This window comes from Hyperolius riggenbachi, chromosome 1, assembly GCF_040937935.1.
Source record: "Hyperolius riggenbachi isolate aHypRig1 chromosome 1, aHypRig1.pri, whole genome shotgun sequence".
Taxonomy (NCBI): domain Eukaryota; kingdom Metazoa; phylum Chordata; class Amphibia; order Anura; family Hyperoliidae; genus Hyperolius; species Hyperolius riggenbachi.
In genome coordinates, this window is record NC_090646.1 from 185,228,268 (window position 1) to 185,251,345 (window position 23,078).

The window sequence follows — 23,078 nt, forward strand, 5'->3', positions numbered from 1 at the left end:
AGTACAGGAACCCCACAAGTGACCCCATTTTAGAAAGAAGACACCCCAAGGTATTCCGTTAGGTGTATGGTGAGTTCATAGAAGATTTTATTTTTTGTCACAAGTTAGTGGAAAATGACACTTTGTGAAAAAAAACAATACAAATCAATTTCCGCTAACTTTTGACAAAAAATAAAATCTTCTATGAACTCGTCATACACCTAACGGAATACCTTGGGGTGCCTTCTTTCTAAAATGGGGTCACTTGTGGGGTTCCTATACTGCCCTGGCATTTTAGGGGCCCAAAACCACGAGGAGTAGTCTGGAAACCTAATGCCTCAAAATGACTGTTCAGGGGTATAAGCATCTGCAAATTTTGATGACAGGTGGTCTATGAGGGGCCGAATTTTGTGGAACCGGTCATAAGCAGGGTGGCTTCTTAGATGACAGGTTGTATTGGCACTGAAGTGCAGGAATGTTCTCAAATCGTGACCTGGACATGGCAATTAAGTCGTACCAGCAGTAATCAGAAAAAAAAATTCTGTCACTGCGGTGGGGCGGGTGAGGGTTTGGCCGGGTGATCAGAAGCCCGCAGGGGGCATATTAGGGCCTGATCTGATGGGTAGCAGTGACGGGGTGACGGGGTGGTTGATAGGTGATCAGTAGGTGATTACAGAGGAGAATATATGCAAGCAATGCACTGGCGAGTTGATCAGAGGGGGTCTGGGGGGCTAATTGAGGGTGTGGGCGGGTGATTGGGTGCCCGCAAGGGGCAGATTAGTGTCTGATCTGATTGGTAGCAGTGACAGTTGGTGACGGGGTGATTGATGGGTGATCAGTGGATGATTAGAGGGGAGAACAGATGTAAACAATGCACTTTCGGAGGTGATCTGAGGGTGGGTCTACACGCAATCTGAGGGTGTTGGAGGCGCCTGGAGATTGCAGCCTCGGCAGCTTGCTCTGTCTTTCTATGTTTGTTTTATGTATTTTTGTTTTTCAACATTGCCTTGTGCAACCCAACCCGGATAACCTTCACCAGTGAACAACTACTGAGCATTCGGAACTTAGCTAAATATAATCTACCCCTGGATATTTCATCTACTCTTGATCTTCTGGGGATTCTGACCAGTGGAGCTACAGTGCTGAACCAGGCAGTGAGGCTTAGAAGAAGAGGGAAACGCTCCGGGATCCAGACTCGCTTTCGACGCAGAGGACTGCGCTCTCCACTACCTGGAATCATACTCTCTGTCAGGTCCATATGCAACAAACTAGATGAGCTTCAACTACTGATCAGAACAAAGAAGGACTTTTATCTCTCTGCGGCTATTTGCTTCACAGAGAGCGACCAAAATTGCCTCTGACCCCTCTCACCCAGCTTACTCCATCTTCCAGCGCATGCCTTCAGGAGTAAGATTCCGGTCAATCGCTACCAAAACCTCCAGACACAGGAACAGCTTTTTTCCTCAAGCAGTAGCCATACTTAATGCTGAACCACGTTAGAGCTGCTAGGACTGAAAGTAATCAGCACAGAACTAAACATGAACAATTCTCACATTGCTTACTGCCACTATACTTATAATGTCCTTAACTTGTAATATTCACACTGTCTGCCCTTGTATTGTTTTTTGTTTGTGTTTGTTAAGCAACTGCCAAGACAAATTCCTTGTAGGTGCAAACTTACTTGGCGAAAATAAATTGATTCTGATTCTGATTCTGATTCTGATTGGTGGGTGATCAGGTGCCCACAAAAGGCAGGTTAGGGTCTGATCTGATGGGTGGCAGTGACAGGGGGTGATTGATGGGTGATTGACAGGTGATCAGTGGGTGATTATAGGGAAGAATAGATGTATACAGTACACAGGGGGGAGGGTCTAGGGAGGATCTGAGGGTGTGGGGGGGGGGGGTGTTCAGGAGCCTCCAGGGGGCAGTTTAGGACCTAATCTAAAAAATAGCGTTGAGATAGTGACAGGGAGTGATTAATGGGTGATTAGGTGGGTGATTGGGTGCAAACAGGTGTCTGAGGGGTGGGCAGGGGGGGTCTGATGGGTGCAGTGTGCGATCAGGGGGCAGGATCAGTGTGCTTGGGTACTTACTAGGAGGGCTGCAACCTGCCCTGGTGGTCCCTCAATCACTGGGACCACCAGGGCAGGAGGCAGCCTGTATAATACGCTTTGTATACATTACAAAGCGTATTATCCGCTTTACATGCGGCAGATCGGGGGTTAACAACCCGCCGCCGCTGCTAATTGGCTGGAGGGTTGACGTCGCGGGCGGGCACATCCAGCGTGTGATCCCCGGCCAGCTAGTCCGCAACGAGCCGCCGCCGATCGGCGTATTGCGGTCGTTGCGGGCTCCACTTTGCCGCCGCCCCTAGGTAGGGGCGGTCAGCAAGTGGTTAAAATCACAATCCAGTAAAATATATATAGATCATATATATATATATATATATATATATCGATCTATATAGATATAGATATAGATAGATAGATAGATAGATAGATAGATAGATAGATAGATAGATAGATAGATAGATAGAGATAGATATAGATAGATAGAGATATATATAGATATATATATATATATATATATATATATATAGATATAGAGATATAGATATAGATATATAGATATAGATATATAGATATAGATATAGATATATATATATAGATAGATAGATATATAGATATATATATATAGATATATATATATATATATATATATATATATATATATATATATATATAGATAGAGATATATATATATAGATAGAGATATATATATATATATATATATATAGATAGATAGAGATATATATATATATAGATCTATATATAGATATATATATATATCTATATATAGGTGGTTGGGGGGAGATCTGGATATAAAAAGATTTTTATTTACACTAAAATCGCACAGCCTGTCACGGCTGCAGGCTGTGCGTCTCTCCCTGTCACATAAGATCCACAGTGACAGGGAGAGGGAGGCGGAACGGCAACTATGTTGCCTTTCGGAGGGTGATCGCTGTGATTGGCTCACAGCGATCACACGGCAGGGAGCCAATCAGTGACGGCTCCTGCCGATACCCGGAAGCCTTAGCTGTCATAAGACAGCTAAGTGCAGCCGGTTCGGTGCGCGCGATCGCGGCGGGGAGCGGCGGCGCCGGTGATAGAGATCTACGCCCTGCCAGCCAGGAGCCCATCAAAACAGGGCGTAGATCTCTATCACTGCGGTCCGCAAATGGTTAAGCAAGGTGTGTATGATGATCTGCAGATATCATAGACTATGAATGCATTTTGCAGGAACAGATCTTTTGCAGATACTGATCTTTTGAATGTCTACAGCATCTTTGTGTGCAGCATCTTGCAAAGATTTCTGTCTGATGGGGAGTTCAGTCCATAGAATAGACTGTGTAGGAATGGCTCTCATACTACATGGAAGGGGGTAAAATTGGTCTGTGATCTTTCATTTTCCAAAGACTATAGTCTGATGTGTGTATGAGCCTTTAGTCAACAACTTTTTTCTATATTTTTACTTATGTTTTATGGTGAAATAAGCTAAATGCATCTGTCTGGGCTTGTTTCCCATGATTATTTAGTAGTGGTGTATAATGCATAACAAGATGCATGTTTGGAGACTTTAGCAGAGGTTTCAGAGAGGCCCATCTATCCTATGCTTTCCTATAACTTTACACTAGATCATGGGCGACTTTCAATTCATCTTTTTTTATACAGTTTGGAAACAGAACACGTCTGTTTATATTATTTTTCTCTCTCTCTGGTAACACAGTTTTGGAGTAGTTTTTACTACAAATATGCATAGTGTGTGTATGTTATAAGCTGCTGCATTTATTGTTGTGTTTTGATTGTCAATGAATATTACCATTCATAATCAGGGGAAACAATCTTTATTATAAAAGACACATATGTAACACCTTTGAATTACAAACAGAGAACAACTGATATAGTCTGGGGAGGTAGCTAAACATATTTTAATAAATTTAAAATGAATTGCAACCTAGGCTTGAATCATTATTATAATGTTTTGTTTCATTTGACAAAAATAGTGCCTTGTTTTAAAAAAACAACCAAAAAAAAAAAAACCCTTAAAGGGACTCCGAGCTCAACAAAAAATGCAAAATAGTACTCACCCGGGGCTTTCTCCAGCCCAGTGCTGATCGGGAGGTCCCACGACGGCATCCTGGCTCCTCTCCTAGTCGCCGCTCCGGAATAGCTGACCGGCGGGAGCCCGGGCGACACTCGGTCGAGTGTCGGGCTTCTTCTTCCGCGTATGGCGCAGCTGACGTCACACGCTGGCAGCCTCGCGTCATCACGGCGGCCGGCGTGGCAGTACGGCGCATGCGCGCTTTAATCGCGCATGTGCAGTACATCACACGCCGGCCGGCGTGTGATGTCAGCCGCGTCATACGCGGAAGAAGAAGCCCGACACTTGGCCGAGTGTCGCCTGGGCTGCCGCCGGTCAGCAATTCTGGAGCGGGGACTAGGAGAGGAGCCAGGATGCCGTCGTGGGACCTCCCGACCAGCACTGGGCTGGAGAAAGCCCCGGGTGAGTAAAATTTTCATTTTTAAGATGAGCTCGGAGTCCCTTTAATTTAAGGGAGTAAAAGGATGCTTTAAAGCGAACATGTTCTGTATTTAGCATATATACTCGCATATAAGTCAATTTTTTTAGCACAGAAAAGTGCTGAAAAGTTACCTTTTGGCTTATATGCGAGTCTGACAGTGGAGTGTATGGATCATGCAGCACCGATCCAACACTTACCAGCTGATTTCCCAGTGTGTTCCGCAACAGGTTGAGCGCTGTAGTACCTGGTGCCGCTGCTTGTGGCATGTCAGCAGCACTGGTTTAATGGTCAGGATGCTTCCTGTCTCAATCGTCTCCTCAGACCCACGCACATTGTGACTACTGTGGCTATGCCCACTGTTTTGTGGAGAGGAGTGAGTCATCGCTGAAGCAGTGCTCTGGGTATACTTCCTGTATAGCAATGTCTCATATCTATGATGCCCTCTAGTGGCATCTTGAGTTCCAGAAAATCAGAAACATAAACTGCTTAACCGTGGATTGAAAAATGCGAAAGAAATGTAACAGATTGTCTGCCTTCTGCATACTTAATTAGTTATTGAAATAAACAAGGAATCCATCCAGTTTAGCCGCTATCATGCACTTCAAATGAGCCATAGAATATATACCGTATTTCCTCTAAGTAAATACAAACTAATAGTTGGCCACTAATAATCCAATATTTTTCATCCAAATTTACCAAATCTATGTAGTATCAGTATAGCTTGAATGGATAAAGTAGGCAGTGCCTTTACATTACATAGAAATTATAGGGTTGGATAATAAAGATTGGATCATTAGTGGCCACCTTAATATATGTCACCCCCAATTACATTATAATCATTCTTGGCAGATTGCCAGTTTATCTGTTTCCAGAGGTGACAAAAGAAAAGTCCCAGTGAGTTAAGCTTTAGCTGTTGCTTGTAGGCAAAGGGTTTACCTGGATTTTAAGATTGTTTACCATTTTAGCAAGAAATGCGAAGTGCAAAGTATAATTGTCTTGTCAGATGAAGTTTCAGGAAGAGAGAGGATGCAAATGTTCCCCACCAAAAAATAGTAATGTTCTTTTGTAATTATACCATAAATGCTAATAGCTTGTTGTGAGGGTGCCCCCTTTCCCCGGGGGGCTTGGCCACTGTAACCTCTACAACCTCTATAAGTCTTACTGATAATAATGGTCTTATTGAAACAAAAATGTGTCAACGGCTAAAGCAAGAAAACTTTTCAATATGAGAAGCTAATCCCCAACCGTAATCTCTTATACTTATTTTCTAACATTTATTAATGCCTTTTACAACAATTATGCATTTTGGCTGCCTAATATTATATAATTTTCATGTTATTTTACTTATATCATTACTATTTCCACATTCTTTTCTTCTAGAACGAAGACGGGCTGAAGGATTTCTTTGAAGCTGTGGTCAAAATGACCAGAGTTGACCCAAAGAAAATAATTGGATGGGTAATTAAGGAATTTCTTGGTTACCTAAGGCAAGAAAATCTCACCGTCAAGCAAAGGTGAGTTTTGTTTACAAGATACATATGACTCATGTATAAAGCTTGTGTTTTGGGAAATATTCTACCCTGTAAAATTGTGTTTATTGTTGTAAAGGGAACCTAAACTGAGAAGGATATGGATTTTTCCTTTTTCAAATAATACTAGTTGCCTGACTCTCCTGCTGATCCTGTGTCTCTAATACTTTTAGCCACAGCCCCTCAACAAGCATGTAGCTCAGGGGCTCTGACTGAAGTCAGACTGGAGTAGCTACATGCTTGTTTCAGATGTGTGATTCGGCCACTACTGCAGCTAAAGAGATCAGCAGAACTGCCAAGCAACTGGTATTGTTTAAAAGGAAACATCCAGGCATCAGGCATAGACTGGAAAAAGGCTTGAAAAGAGCCGTAAGGCAGCCATACACTGGTCGATTGCCACCAGATCGACCAGCAGATAGATCCCTCTGTGATCAAATCTGATCAAAGAAGGATCTATTGGCTGCCTACACTGCAAATAGATTTTGAATTGAGTTCACTGTGAAATCGATTCACAAGCTGGGGAGCTGCCGCCGCCCCCAGCATACGTTACCTGATCCGGCCGGCACGAGTCCCCTGGTCTCCGCTGTCTATTCTCCGCTCTGGGCTTCAGCTTCACTTTACTTCTGGTCGGGGGAAGGTTAAACAGTAGAGGGCGCTCTACTTTTTAAACTTCCCCTGACAGGAAGTAAGTGAAGCCAGCCGGAGCCCAGTGTGGAGAAGGGAACGTGAGGACAGCGAGAACACGCGCCGGCGGAACAGGTAATGTATTGCCGCTAGCGTCGGTTGTTGGACATTTGAACGCTGCTATTGACGCACTCCCGACCCAAATTTTCTGCACGAACGGATCGACGGGATCGATCAATTTCGGATGGAAATCGGTCGATCGGTCAGCATTTGCTATCGATTTCACAGCAGATATGATCACAGTGATGGAATCTGTGGTCTATTGGCGGGAAATTGAGTAAGTGTATGGGCACCTTTACCTTTACAACCATTTACGTGCATGGTACCAGGAAACATATTATCCTAACACATTTTCAGAGAAGGGGAGGTTGTTTTAACTGGTTTGAAAGGCTTTTCTGATCTTTTTTTCTCATGACAAGTTCCACCAAACTTTCTCCTTTTCCATTTCATGGTTTGCATCTGTATGTCAGACCTTTATCAGAAGTCTAAGGGCTTGATTCACTATGCGGTGCTAACCTACTTAGCACGTCTAAAGTCTTTAGGCGCGCTGACCAGGATGCTTAGTAGGTTAGCACCGTTTTTCTCAATCAGATCGCGCGCTACTACCGCGCGCAGAACTTTGTCCTATGCGCACGCAAAGTCCCATAGGCGTTAATGAGCACTTCGCACGGAGCGCCCTGCGCTCTGTACAGTGTGCGCGTAAAGTTTTGCGTGCATAACTTTGCGCGCGAAAAGCTCGTTTAGACATGCTAAGAGGGTTTTCACAGGCGTGCTAACAGTTAGCACCGCTTTGTGAATCAAGCCCTATGTCTATTCAATTGCACATTTATGTTACTATATATCTTTATATTTGGTATTTTAACAAGGGCTAATACACAGATATGCACCTTGCTGCTCTGGACTATAATTACCATCTAAGTTATTTATTCCTTTTCCTTTCATTTTTTTGTATAGCGTTTTTTCCTATCTGACTCTTGCGAGGCAGCCACTAGAGCGCACTCAGTAGGCAGTAGCAGTATTAGGGAGTCTTGCCCAAAGAACTCCTTACTGAATAGGTACTGGCTTACTGAAATAGGAAGAGCTGAGATTTGAACCCATGACTCCTGCATCAAAGGCAGAGCCCTTAACCATTACACTATCCAGCCAGTGATTATAGATCATTAGTTTGGATAGATAATATAAATTATTAATAAATAACACTCCTTCAAGCCTATGAGCATTTCAGTGCATGCTTTTCATCCTTCTCTTTTCATAACTAGGGTTATACAGGTAGCAGCCATTAGCAATTCCTCCTTTGCCGGACACCTCCTACCCCACCAGTTTGCCGGATTCTGTCATCGGCAATATGATAGGAAGGGGTTCCTCCAATAAATGTAAAATATTTTATATTTGTCATCATGCAGCTTAAAAAAAAGGCTGCTATTTATTTTTATAATTTAGAAAATAGATTTTATTTCTGAAATCTTGTATTTTTAATTTGGGTCCACTTTAATCAGTCTCTGGTTTACTTTAAGTTTACCCTTTCCTACTTTTATTGTTATCAGTACTGCATATGACATTTAGCAATGCACACTGTTTGTATTAAAGGAGTCATCAAGCAAGATTAACTACCCCCGATCTACTTACCTGGGACTTCCTCCAACCCCTTGCAGCTGACATGTCCCAGGCTGCAGCTCCGCTCTCAGGTGCCAGACCGGGATCCTTGCACGGTGTCTCACCAGGCGTCCTCTACTGCACCAGCGCGAGCGCCGCTGTCGGTCAAGTCCACGTTATCCGGACTGTGCTGCGCAGGTGCAGAACTACTGCGCCTGCGCAGTACACTGCGGACAACGTGGACTTGATTGACAGCAGCGCTTCACGTAGGTGCAGTAAGGACAACCTTGAGGTCGCCCTCTGCACCGTGCGGGGACCCTGGGCCGGTGGCTGAGAGCGTAGTGGGACATGTCAGCTGCAATGGGCTGGAGGAAGCCCAAGTTGAGTAGATCGGGGGTAGTTAATCTTGCTTGATGACTCCTTTAAGGATGTGGGTTATTAATCCGTATCCAGAGCCCCCATTTTTTTTTTTGCAAATATGACTGGATGTAGCCCTTTAATCCTCACTAGCAGGTACTTTGAGCAGTGATTAACTAAAATATACTGTGACTATTCATGAGCCATTTTATCCCAGTAGTACTTTGATAGTGGTGACTTCCAAATATCTTTGCAAACATGCTCACAAGACATCTCTGCTTTAATTACTATTTTAGATACTTTAGAGGCAGGTGTTAATTAAGATCCCTTAGCCTGACTGAGGGTTGAGAAATGTTTTGTGTTCTCTCTATGGTCCAGTTACCATGTAATTGTCCATATGACATTGTCACAGGTAATGGAAGTAATATAGAACACCAGTCGAAGTAAAATCAGTAGTTAATAATGTCAGATAATTGTATTTCATGCTTTCTCTGGTATGACAGAGAAGGCTGCTGTTTCCACCTTAGTGAAGCAGTGAAGGTTGTGTGCAGTCTGTTGTCAGTGTCATACTTCTCATTACAGCACTTGAAGGACAGAGAAATGGGCAATACAATTAATAATCACCTAAACTGACACATGCATTCCCAAAGCTGCACAGTAATATTACAGTTACTACTACCAGCAGTGTAGCGCTAGTTACGCTATTAGCATGACACGCGGTACCCAAGTACCACAAGCATTTCTACAGCAACAGCCGTCAGTAACACGCGTTACCTTAGCAATGTTAGAGTACCATGTGTTGTGCCAATATTTTAACTTGTAGTATCAAAACCCATGAAAAAGGTAAATGAAGTGGGGTATGCGCACCAATAAATACAAAGCAAATTTAACTTGTGGTAGACTGCTGGTGGTAGTAAAGGTAATATTGCCTGTGCACAACGATACTACTGCTGCTTTGTGCATCAACCCCATGATTAGGATACACATATGTACGAATATTGCTATTGCTCCATATAACTAGACTGTGGTCCTTTTTCCTTTTCCTCACTGTAAGGGTTAATATTCAGGTATGCAAATGATCAGTTCTGCTTTTTCAGACTACAGCGAAACTCTTATTGATAACCAATTACAAGTGATAAAACTCTTGCAAGGCAGAGAACAAATTTTGAACTCCTGGAATAGATAAAAAGGTTGCTAGTTCATAGATTGTGGTTCTGGAATACTAAAAGACTGTGTTTTCAGACATTCATTTACCCACCACTATAGTATATCTACGTCCTCTGTGACTTAACCACTAAAGGACCAGCTGAGTTTTTTAAGATCTGTGCTGCGTGGGCTCTTCAGCTCCCAGCACAGATCAGGTGGCAGGCGGAGCGATCAGACTCCTCCCCCCCCCCTTTTTTTCCCATTAGGGGGATGTCCTGTTGGGGGAGTCTGATCCCCGCCGGCTTGCTGTGCCTAGCGGGGGGGCTCAAAGCCCCCCTCCGCAGCGGTATTCCCCTCTCCTTCCCTCCCTCCCCTTCGCGATATAGGCAGTACAGGACAGCGATCCGCCCTGTACCGCCTCAGATAGGCTTTAGCCTATCAGATGGCGGCGATCCCCGGCCAATCAGCAGCGCCGTACAATGTAAACACCGGGGATTACGTCCCCGTGTGTTTACATTTAGCCTGCGAGCCGCAATCGGAGGCTCGCAGGTTGTTCACAGAGCCCCCCGCCGTGAACTGACAGGAAACGTTTCCATGGAAACACAGGTGCGACCAGCCGCCGCCTATTGGCGTTGCCTGGTCGTTAAGTGGTTCTAAGCCACGAGGATGTAGTTATACGTATTGTATCTGAAGCAGTGCTGTGCAGGATTGGGCTTGTTCCTGTGTACACCTCCAACACTATCTGATGCAGGCCTAATTGGTGAAAGGGAATATATGGTTTCTGAACCAATAAGATTGATTTTTACCATAGGAATACTTTTATTTTCTCAGTTCATAGTACAAATTACACACTGTAGCATTATTTCAGAATCCAATATCTTCACCAAAATTTGTGACCGGAACATAATCTAAGTTTTGTGACAGTAGTAGGCAAACAAAATTTGTGTGTTTATCTACAGTAGTGCTTTTTATTTTTAAACTGGAATTGGTAAAACTGAAAAATAATGTTTTTTTTCTGTTTTTGTTTCCTCTTTTTCCCATAAAAATGCATTGAAAACAAAATTGTTTTGAGGGGAAAAATGTCATACAATGAAAGCTTAGTTTGTCCTGAAAAAAAACAATATGTATTTCATTTATGTGTCATAAGTAGGGATAAAGTTATTGCTGATTACATAGGGTCATAGCTAAAATGTAAAAAACTGTTGTGGTCCATAAGGGGGAAACGAGGTCTGGATGCAAAGTGGTTAAAAGCATTAAACCTACTTTTTTGATTTTTACAAAAAAAGTTTGTATTTATGAGTAGGAGGACAGATGCAATTGTTTATCTAATCAGTTTATTTATAGTTCAGGCTTGCTTTAAGGGGTGCAGCACCTAATGAGTGTTAATTTTTCAAATTTGCACTTTTTTTTTCTCCTGGTACTATTAACAATTATACTTTCCTCCAGATTATGTCCAAGGGGTGGGAGGAGAATATTCATCTTTTTGGTAGGAGAAAAAAGATGCCCAGGGTAGCACAAGCCCTAAATTTAGCCCTGTCTGTTCCAAAGCCAGGTCACTGGCATCAAGTGACACTTGTATGCTGCAAATGGTAAATATGAGATTTTCATGTTCAGATTTGCCCAGTTAAAAAATTAAATCTAAGTCTGTCTTAGAATTAATCAAATCTATAAAAATCAGTGTATTTTTTCTTTAAATTTACTAGCCATATGTTACTTCATGGCTTCTGATAAATTATTTTTCATTCTTAGTTTGGTTTCAGACCACGCATTGGCTGAACTTCTGACGCTGCAGGAGAACAAAGTCATTTCGTCATCGATTGCCAAACAGGTATGGGATAGTACTTTGTATCAGTAATACTGTATTTTTTTAACTTAACGTGACACTGAAGTGAGAAAAAATGTATGGCATAACGAATTGATTGTGTAGTACGGATATTTCGTTGAACATTAGTAGCAAAGAATAGTCTCATATTTTTATTTTCAGTTGTATAGTTGCATCATTCTCTTATATTTGCAGTTTTCAAACTACTCTCTGTACTTGAATCAGAGCAGAGCTAATGATCCTTTGAACTTCCCTGCAGTAAAATCTTATCTGAAGTTGTCTTTCACTGTTTCTTTTATGTATAAGTGCTTCAGAAAATAACACTGCTCTCTGACTAAATTGGTCAGAGCGCTCAGAAAGGCTTGATTGCCTAGAAGTACATTTCTTAAAGAGAAACTCCGACCAAGAATTTAACTTTATCCCAATCAGTAGCTGATACCCCCTTTTACATGACAAATCTATTGCATTTCACAAACAGACCATCAGGGGGCGCTGTATGACTGATATTGTGGTGAAACCCCTCCCACAAGAAGCTCTGAGTACCGCGGCACTCTGGGCAAACTGCCACAATGTAACAATGTTCACAGACAGGAAATGGCTGTTTACAGCTGTCTGTAACAGCCAGAACAGCTAGAAACAGCTACATAACCTGCCCACAGTAACAATGTCACCATGTAATACATGTCAGAATGTGAATCTGGGAGAGGAAAGATTTTACAATGAGCAAACACTGACTAAATCATTTATACATAATTATTGTAAAAATGAAGCACTTTTTTATTACATTATTTTCACTGGAGTTCCTCTTTAACTCGTCCTGTACTGGAAACAATATGAGAACAGTTTATTTTAATAATAATAATCTGAACATTTGTATAGCACTTTTCTCCTGTCGAACTCAAAGCACTCAAGATCTGCAGCCATTGGGACGCGCTCAAGAGGGCCACCCTGCAGTGTTAGGGAGTTTTGCCTTGAACTCCTTACTGAATAGGTACTGACCCTAGCCAGGATTTGAACCCTGGTCACCCACATCAAAGGCAGTGCCCTTGACCAGTACACTATCCAGTCAGTTCAGATTCCCTTTAAACCAAATATTCTAGCAATTATCCATTTAGGCCTTATACTTCTTTTACCATTGAAACTGCCCTTTTGTGGACCCACATCATACAGCCTCTGGTCTGGCAACATCAGTTTTTGCTGCCAGCATCCTCTTGAGGTTGGCTTTGCCCCTGAGAAAAGGACCCTACGCATCATGGCATTTTTTTCTCTCATACATTTGCACATGCACGTGAATACAGTTTAAAAAGACCAGTTGTTCACCAGGCATCGCATTACAGTATATGACTGTAGTACACTTTTCTATTTAAAGCGGAATATAACCCAGCATTTCAACTTTGCTCTAAAACATTATTTACAGCATATTATATGCAACCAGCATTTTTTTTTACTAGACCAGCATTGGAAGGGTTACACACAGAGCTTTAAAGTTCAGTTAATAGAAATGGAGGCGCATCCGAAGTTTAGATAGATACATTTAAGTAAACACAATGTAACAAGTGGTGAATGTTACACACTCTCTGGCTGTCCTCCAGCTCCTGCACAGTCAGAGAGGGTGTGTCACATTCCACACTTGTTACATTGTGTTTACTTAAATGTATCTATCTATACTACGGATGCGTCTTTATTTCTATCCACGGAACTTTAAAGCTCTGTGTGTAACCCTTCCAATGCTGGTCTAGTAAAAAAAAAAATGCTGGTTGCATATAATATGCTGTAAATAATGTTTTCGAGCAAAGTTGAAATGCAGGGTTATATTCCGCTTTAATAGATGAGTTTATCTGTTGAAAATGCAGTGGTGTACAACAATCAGGGAGCTGTGCAAATACCCGCATGAGTCCATTTTGATTTTAATGAAACCATTAATGACTCCTGATATGCAGAGAGCTGCAGAAGTCTCTTCACGTTGCAGATTAGGAAGGACACAGTCACATCCCATCTGGCAAATGCATTTACAGCCCATACTAAGCCAGAGGATACCAGTTTGCAATTCTTTTACCTTATGTGTAGTTAAAGAGGAACTGTCGTGAACATCTTAAAATTTAAAACACATACAAATAAGAAGTACATTTCTTCCAGAGTAAAATGAGCCATAAATTACTTTTCTCCTGTGTTGCTGTCACTTACAGTACATAGTAGAAATCTGACATTACCGACAGGTTTTGGGCTAGTCCATCTCTTCATGGAGGACTCTCAGCATGGCCTTTATTCTTTATTGAGACATTCTCTGAAAATGATTAATACAAAGATGCTGGCCAGCCTCCCTGCTTGCTGCACACTATTTTGGCAGTTGGACGGAGCAACTGTTATTCACGAAGTGCTTTTAAAAATAAAGACAACCCTGAGAACCCCCCTATGAGAAGATGGGATAGTCCAAAATCTGTCAGTAATGTCAGAATTTTTACTACCTACTGTAAGTGACAGCAACATAGGAGAAAAGTAATTTATGGCTCATTTTACTCTGGGAGAAAAGTACTTCTTATTTGTATGTTATTCACTTGAAAAAAAGGAAGAAAAATATACTATAAAATCAATAACATTTATTTAATCACCAATTATAAAACATTATATAGCAACTTGATTCTATAAAAAACCAGAGTATTAACTCCAATGACCTGGGGGAACTCAATCACCGGCCTGAAAAACCAACATTAGTTGTTAACATGATAAATAGGTCAAACAATTATAAGCTGGAGCTCACAGCAAAAAATGTATAGGCCTAAAAATTGTGGACCACACAAAGTGCAGTTCCAATTTGAACAAAAAAAAAGAGCGTATTCAAATGCATAGAGGTGTAAGATCCATAGCAATCCAAGGTGGTATCATAAGATCAAAGCAGAGTTCAAAACAAGGTTCAAACCGAGTTTCTTCCTAGTATGGTGACATACATGTATCCCAATGGTCATTCCTCATCACTGGAATGACAATGTTCCTTGGTTATTCAGTATACTCAATACAACCATCAGCTCAAATACACCTTCTTAGTTCCTCGATTAAATCGCAAGAGCAAGGTTCATAAGGACATCAAAACGTCATAGCATCCATCAAACATATCGTTTACGTGACAAATAGTCTCAAGATCAGCTGTAGTATGGAATGTAATAGGAGATCACTGTATTGTTAGTCAGCAATTAGTGAGTAAACAGTGTTGAGATCCACCAGTGATCATTCCCTTGTACAATTCTCCATTCTCCTCATGGATCAGTGATAATATGGGATATGATGTCGGAGATCACTGTATTGCTTATCAACAAACAGATCTATAAACAGTGTAAAGTCCGCCAGGGATTAGTCCCTTATGCAGCTCTCCAATCCCATTATGGTCACGTGATGGAAGATATAATGTAGTTGTAGTATTTTCATAAAATAGTGTATGAGGCAATGTCCATCCATATGCATGTCAGCGTATTGTAAAACAAGGATTGCAAAGAATACTCATCCACTCTAGGTTGGTCGGTGTTGGTAATCCCCCAGGTGGAGCGTTGCTACTGGTAGGCAATGAGCCCTGGTTTGCCGACCGGTTTCCCTGGCAAAGTCGCCAGCATCATCAGGGCAGGCTCATTAGGTCATCCCATCCGTGCAGACCTGGCCTAATAATGGCGCCCGGCGGCCCCAGGACGCCCGGCCGTACGTGGGCCCGCCCCACGTCAGCGCGTCACACTGCTGCGCGCGCAGACCGGGGGGATACCACGTCAGGCGCGCATCCATCCCACACCAGCGCGTCACAAACCTGCGCACGCAGATAAAGGCATAGAGCGCGCACCGGCCGATTGGAGCAGCGCATCAACCCAACCAACCAAGAGTGCCATCTTGTGGCCAGATTGAAATTAGTCACAAATGGGCTGCGCACCACCCAATGGCCAAAAGGAGGCCGCATTTAAGCAGTGCAGAGCCCAATGGATGAGCACATATTGGGGAAGGGGGAAAGCACCGCCCTGGGCAAACCGCCCACAATGGCGCCCCGGGGCCGCCCTGGCTCCACACCACTGGGTTCCCCAGTCCCCCCCCAAAAAACGGCCACACAGGCCCGAGACTGCCAAGCCGGGGAGACGAATCCAAGGGGGGTCGATGCACCACAATTAGTGAAAAAATCACTCATTATAGGAAAAGCCACATATAGATATAAGATCTGTCCACCAAGCCCTGGAGCGACCGCTCCCATGTTAGGGGCTTAGATTATACATATCCAGGCACACCGCTCCCCCAAGGGCCATCTCCACAGCGCAGCAGCCCCAACCCCGCATGACAGCCCCCAGAGGGCAAGAGGAATAACCCAGGGGGCCTAGGTATGAACACATCATGGGACTAACACAAAATCAAATACATTTCGATCCAAAAGTATATACAAATATGTAATATTTAAATTGTATATCCCATTTAAAATAAGTTTCATTTATAGGTGTTATGATCAACCAATATATCAGGTAAACAGAAGCTGTCCCAATGAAACATGGGGCACAGCTGTTTTGCAGAATCACATTGACATAAAAATCAATAGTTCCCGTTAAGGCTGGACCCCGGGGGTCAGAGGGGACCCCCACATAAGGGGATGTGATGGAACAACAAAGCCAACCCCCCACGGGCCAAAACGGTCCTGGGAGGACACGGCGGAGCTCAAGAAGGAAGACAAGTGAGTTAAATGTGTAGAGTGATCCCAAGGGGAGAGAACCCACCATGGCAAGTGGCTCGCTCAATTTCCTATCACAAAAATGGGGCATAGTCAATGCCTTCATTCAGGCCTGGAGGCCGAAAGGCCCTCAGTTTATATATCCAGAAGGCCTCACATTGAAGGAGCCTCCCGTCCCAATCTCCCCCCCTTGGGTCTAAATGTACCCTGTCGAGACCAAAAAATCGTACTTTAGTTGGATTGGCATTCTGACATCCAGCAAAATGTCGTGCAACTGGTGTATCATGGGATTCACTGATCCCATATGTATGTTCATAGATGCGTCTTTTGAATGCTCTACCCGTCTTGCCCACGTAGAAAGCTCCACATGGGCAAAGAAGCAGATAGATGACCCCCTCGGTCTCACAATTGGTATAGTGTCTAGTGGTAAGTATTTTGTCTCGAGCCTTTAGTGTACATTGCTTGCCCACATGGATGTAGCGGCACTGATTACATGCATGACAGGGATATGTACCCAAGGCAGTGCATTTACATAGTCTGCCCGTTCCACTTTGACCTGGATAATGACTGCGTGTCAATTTATCCCCTATAGTGGGGGCCCGTTTAAAAGTCAACATTGGTTTATCTGGGACAAGGGCGGCAACTTTGGGATCCACCATCAGCAAAGGCCAATGCTTGCACAATAAAGATCTAATCTGTTGGTGTTCGCTGCAGAATTTAGTAATGAAGGATAATCGCCTGGTGGCAGGGTCCTGTGAATCAGTTGGTCTATATAGTAAATCTGACCTACATGTGCTACTGGCTCTATGATAAGCTCTCTTGAGGTATTTCTTAGGGTAACCCCTGGCTCGAAAGCGTTGTTGTAGGTCCTCGGCCGAGGACTGGAAGTCAAGGTCATCTGAACAGTTACGCCGCACCCGAAGGTATTGGCCTATCGGGATACTGCGTATCTGGTGGGTCGGATGGAAACTACCAGCATGCAGCAAAGAATTCGCTGCTGTCGGTTTCCTATACAATTTTGTCTGTAGCATACCCTTCTCATCTATGTAAACAGTCACATCCAAGAACGGGATGCTATGTGAATCCTTTGACATGGTAAATTTTAAATTAAATGGGTTATTGTTAAGCAATCCCACCAATTTGGTTAGATCCTGCTCAGTACCAGTCCATATCAGGAAAATATCGTCTATAAAACGATGCCAAGTGATAACATTTTGTAACAACCCACTCAAATCCTCATTAGAGAAGATGTATCTCTCCCACTCCCCCAGGTACAGGCACGCATAGGACGGAGCACACGTTGTGCCCATCGCTGTGCCCTGCACCTGGAGGTAGTGGGCGGAGTCAAATGTGAAAAAGTTGTTGGTCAAAATAAATCGCAACAACTTCAATAAAAAGATGTTGTGCGGAATACTATCAATGGGTAAGGTAGTCAACACCGACCTGATAGTTTCCAAACCCTCTTCGTGTGGTATACTGTATCTTATTTGTATGTGTTTGAAATTTTAAGATGTTCGCGACAGTTCCTCTTTAACCACTTGCCGACCGCGCACTCATAACGCGCGTTGGCAAAGTGGCAGCTGCAGGACCAGCGACGCAGTATTGCGTCGCCAGCTGCAGGCTGATTAATCAGGAAGCAGCCGCCATGTGACATGGGACAGCCTGTCACTGGCTGCACAGGACGGATAGCGTCGTGTGCAGCCCCGATCACCGGAGGTGTAGCAGGTAGGAGAGGGAGGGGGGAATTTCGCCGCGGAGGGGGGCTTTGAGGTGCCCCCCCCCCCCGCAACACCCACAGCATGCAGAAGCGATCAGACCCCCCCAGCACATCATCCCCCTAGGGGGGAAAAAAGGGGGGCGATCTGATCGCTCTGCATGCCAGCTGATCTGTGCTGGGGGCTGTAGAGCCCACCCAGCACAGATCTGAAAATACAGCGCTGGTCCTTAAGGGGGGGTAAAGGCTAGGTCCTCAAGTGGTTAAGTACTAACGTATATTTACTGTATTATGTGTGAGTGCTATATCTAAAATGCTTTTTGCCTGTATATGATCTGGCAGAACTGCAATGGCTAATGCATTCAAACATATAAACAGTTGAAAATAAAAAAGTCTTTTCAGTTGTAATATACAGCTAACTGAAGTTGTTTATTTTATCCAATTACTATACATATGATGCTGTATATGGCAATATCGATGAACCTAGATAAATGTATGGACCATAAGTACTGAGCTATGTCGCCACACTGTTAAAATTGTAACTTTTAAATAAAGTTACCCTCATTTAAGCCATTGCTTTTATTGGTGGTTGGTGCTGTCTTTTCCTTTACAGCATTACAATTTTAGTACATTATACACTTCAGGTCCAGTGTGCATGTTAAACGTCTACGGCAGAGATATAAACAGAAACTATAAATGTGATTGTAGATTATAATCTTCTTTATGAAAGCCCGTTTTCATAGAGTTTTCCAGTGGAATGTGACAAGAGTAAATTAGATCGTCTCAGCTTGGCTATGCCTCATGAAAATTGCAATTTGCTATTGTGCTTTATAGCCATGTGTATACTTTTTTATTTTTTCATGTGGTAATGACAGGTTTTAAGAGTCTTATACTGTATATATTAGCATCACTTTTCCAGGATTTTTTTCTTAAATATTATTGAGCTTCTACTTAACTGTTTAGAGCTTTAACTATTTTCTCATTTTGCATTTGTACGTATAGGACCCTTAATCTTATGGCTGATTCTGAGCCTCTTTATGATTTTTTTAATGATTGTCATAAATCTAAAGTAAAGTGTCACTTTTAACAAGAAAAACTGTTATAAGCACAGATCAGTGTTGCACAAATCGTTGTGTAATTTATTCTTAAAGGATACCACAACTGAGCGTGTGTGGTTAAAATGAGTGCAGCACTGTATAGGGTGTAATGCGCACATACCTACTGTTCCTCCCGCCCCCCTCCGTCTGCCGCCGTTCACACTCTATACACTCCGGAGTGTGGCGACTTGCTTGACCTATGCCCCGGACATACTGCGCCCTGTGTGCGCAGTATGTCCTTCCCCCTTCACCTCTGGCCGGCGCACAGCGCGAGGCTCAGAAGCTGCTTTCCCTTCTGCGCTGCGTGTGCGCTCCATTACACCGAGCGTCACATAATTAGCATGTGATGCTCGGTGTAATGGAACGCACACGCAGCGCAGAGGGGACAGCAGCTTCTAAACCTCGCGCTGTGCGCCGGCCAGAAGTGAAGGGGGAAGGACATACTGCGCACACAGGGCGCAGTATGTTCGGGGCAGAGGTCAAGCAAGTCGCTGCACACCGGAGTGTATAGAGTGTGAACGGCGGCAGACGGAGGGGGGGCGGGAAGAACAGTAGGTATGTGCGCATTACACCCTATACAGTGCTGCACTCAATTTACCACACACGCTCAGTTGTGGTATCCTTTAATAAATGTAATATTTGTATTTGCATTCAACTGTGACCAAAACTCACCCAGCACAAATTGCACTTTTGGTAAGCATCTTTACTCCATGTGCAATTTAGATGGCCCAAGTACCTTCCTTTTCCTGCATTAGCTGTATAGAATAGGAACAGTTGTGCATTATTTACTACCAGTTGAGAGACTGGCAGCAGCGTTGCCACTCCCAGGCTAGCAAAATGATATTTTTTTTAAGGACAGTGAAGTGTCCGTCCTATTATCTTGCAGAGATACCAAAGACTTGGATACGTTTGCTGTTATAGAACCTATATCCGAAACTGGCTCTGCAAGATTTTTTTTTTTTGCATCTTAGGTAGTAGGCCTGAACGATAAAGCGAATTTAAACCGAAAACGTTATCTCCAAGATCACAATTTCGGAATCGTCAAAGTGGCGATTATCGCAATAACGTCATTTCCGCATGGTGAAGTTTGAAGAATGGCTTCAAACGCCTCCGAACACCCCCTCCGCACCCGAAGTCCCGCCGCATGTGGCCCACAGCATCAGCAGTGTTGGACTTAACTTCCACACGAGTCCAACGCTGTCTGTCCTCTATCGCCGTTTGCAAGCTCTTGTGCATGGCATCCTTCCTGGTTCCTGTATGTCACATCATACAGGAAGTATGTTGTGCATTAGAGCCTGCAAGAGGCGAAATGGATAGATGGGCGTCGCTGGACTAGTGCTGGAAGGTATGTCCCACACTGCCGCAGCTTAGGGGCAGAGAGAGAGAGACACAGAGTGGGCACAGAGAGAGAGAGACACAGAGTGGGCACAGAGAGAGAGACACAGAGTGGACACAGAGAGACAGACACAGAGTGGGCACAGAGAGAGAGAGACACAGAGTGGGCACAGAGAGAGAGAGACACAGAGTGGGCACAGAGAGAGAGACACAGAGTGGGCACAGAGAGAGAGACACAGAGTGGGCAGAGAGAGAGAGACACAGAGTGGGCACAGAGAGAGAGACACAGAGTGGGCACAGAGAGAGAGACACAGAGTGGGCACAGAGAGAGAGACACAGAGTGGGCACAGAGAGAGAGACACAGAGTGGGCACAGAGAGAGAGACACAGTGGGCACAGAGAGAGAGACACAGAGCGGGCACAGAGAGAGACCCAGAGGGGGCACAGAGAGAGACCCAGAGGGGGCACAGAGAGAGACAAAGGTGGAGAGACAGAAAGAGGCAAAGGGAACACAGAGAGACACAAAGGGGGGGGGGGCACAAAGAGAGACACAGAGGTTGCACAAAAATAAATGAGTACAGAGAGGCACAGAGGAGGAACAAAGCTTGATTTGAAGGAAATCATGCATCAAATCAAAATTGCGGTTTTGGACAGAAATTCAATTCAATTTTTTCCTAAAATTGTTCAGGCCTATTAGGTAGTCTAGGATGTTTAATTCACAGATACAGTTGTTCCTTTTTCTCAAATATACCTTTGTTAGCCCTAGCCAGAAATGTCTCATATCATAGGTAAAATGTTTTCTTATACAATATTTTTTCATTCACTCTTGACTAATAGTCTGACCCCAAGGCAATTAAATCAAGCACTAGTTGCCAATTGCTTATTGGGGTATGCTACAGACCACCTCATATTAATGAAGCTGCAGAACTGCAATTACTACAGCAAATTGAAAAAGCGGCAAGTAAAAATGAGGTCATAGTTATGGGCGACTTCAACTTTCCAGACATTGACTGGGGTATTGAGGCTACCCATTCTGGTAAAAGCAGCAGATTTCTGGCAGCACTACAGGACAATTACTTGACTCAAATGGTAACGGAACCAACTAGGGGGAATGCGTTACTGGATCTGATCATTTCGAATAGACCAGATAATGTATCAAATGTGCAGGTTCAAGAACATTTGGGAAATAGTGATCACAACATGATAACGTTTGATCTGGTGACTGATAGGCCACGGGGCAGCGGGACCACTAAAACTATGAATTTTAGAAAAGCAAAGTTCAATCAAATTAGGCAGGCACTAAGTTTGGTGAACTGGGATAATGTACTACAAGGGGAGGACACTGAAGGGAAATGGCAAGCTTTTAAACGTATTCTCAATCAATATTGTAGTATGTATATCCCATATGGAAACAAAATGTCTAGGAATAAAAAAAGGCCTCTATGGATGAATAGAAAGGTTAGAGATAAAATGAAGAGGAAAAAGAATGCCTATAAGGTCCTAAAACAGGAGGGGTCCGAGGCTGCACTCAGCAATTACAAGGAGTGCAATAAAAATTGTAAAAAAGAAATTAGGCTAGCAAAGATCGAAGCTGAAAATCAAATCGCTAGGGATATCAAATCTAACCCAAAAAAGTTTTACAAGTACATCAACTCTAAAAAAAGAAAGGTTGACTGTATAGGACTCCTAAAGGATGAAGGTGGAAACTCAATGGTGGATGACCAAGGTAAGGCAGAGTTATTAAATGCTTTCTTTGCTTCTGTCTTTACAAAGGAAACAGCACTGTTGCAAATTACAGAGGCGGAAGAGTCTCAATCTTCTAACTGTAATATTAAATACTTAACGCAGGAAGAAGTAAAGGCAAGACTAAATAAATTAAAAATAGACAAGGCACCTGGCCCGGATGGCATGCATCCTCGGGTCCTAAGGGAATTAAGTTCAGTTATAGATAAACCCCTTTATCTTATCTTTTGTGACTCTCTTGCAACTGGCAGAGTCCCAGTGGATTGGCGTACAGCCCACGTTTTCCCATTATTTAAGAAGGGCAAAAAATCAGATCCAGGAAATTATAGACCTGTAAGCTTAACATCAGTTGTATGCAAACTATTTGAGGGGTTACTAAGAGATACTATACATGACTTCATAGTAGAAAATAATCTTATTTCTCAGCATCAACATGGGTTTACTAAAGACAGGTCCTGTTTGACTAACATGCTCAGCTTTTATGAGGTAGTGAATGCTAATATGGATATTGGGAATGCTGTAGATGTGATATACTTAGACTTTGCTAAGGCCTTCGACACTGTTCCCCACAAAAGTCTGGTGCAAAAGATGAGGATGCAAGGACTGGGGAAGAGTCTGTGTGCTTGGATAGGGAACTGGCTAATGGACAGAAAACAAAGAGTTGTGGTCAATGGATCATACTCAAAATGGGAGACTGTTAGCAGTGGGGTCCCACAGGGGTCTGTACTGGGTCCAGTGCTCTTCAATTTATTTATTAATGACCTAGTGGATACAGTAGTGAGCAATGTTGCTATTTTTGCAGATGATACAAAAT

General features: G+C 43.3%; 1 protein-coding gene across 1 annotated transcript in view; it reads left to right on the plus strand.

Annotated features, from left to right (window-relative positions):
- Positions 1-23,078, plus strand: part of LOC137546800 (glutamyl-tRNA(Gln) amidotransferase subunit B, mitochondrial-like) — a 160,184-nt gene that overhangs the window by 114,608 nt on the left and 22,498 nt on the right. The window contains exons 10-11 of the mRNA XM_068269660.1: positions 5,942-6,075; positions 11,620-11,698. Coding sequence (XP_068125761.1) covers positions 5,942-6,075; positions 11,620-11,698 — 213 coding nt within the window. The remainder of the gene's footprint in view (positions 1-5,941; positions 6,076-11,619; positions 11,699-23,078) is intronic.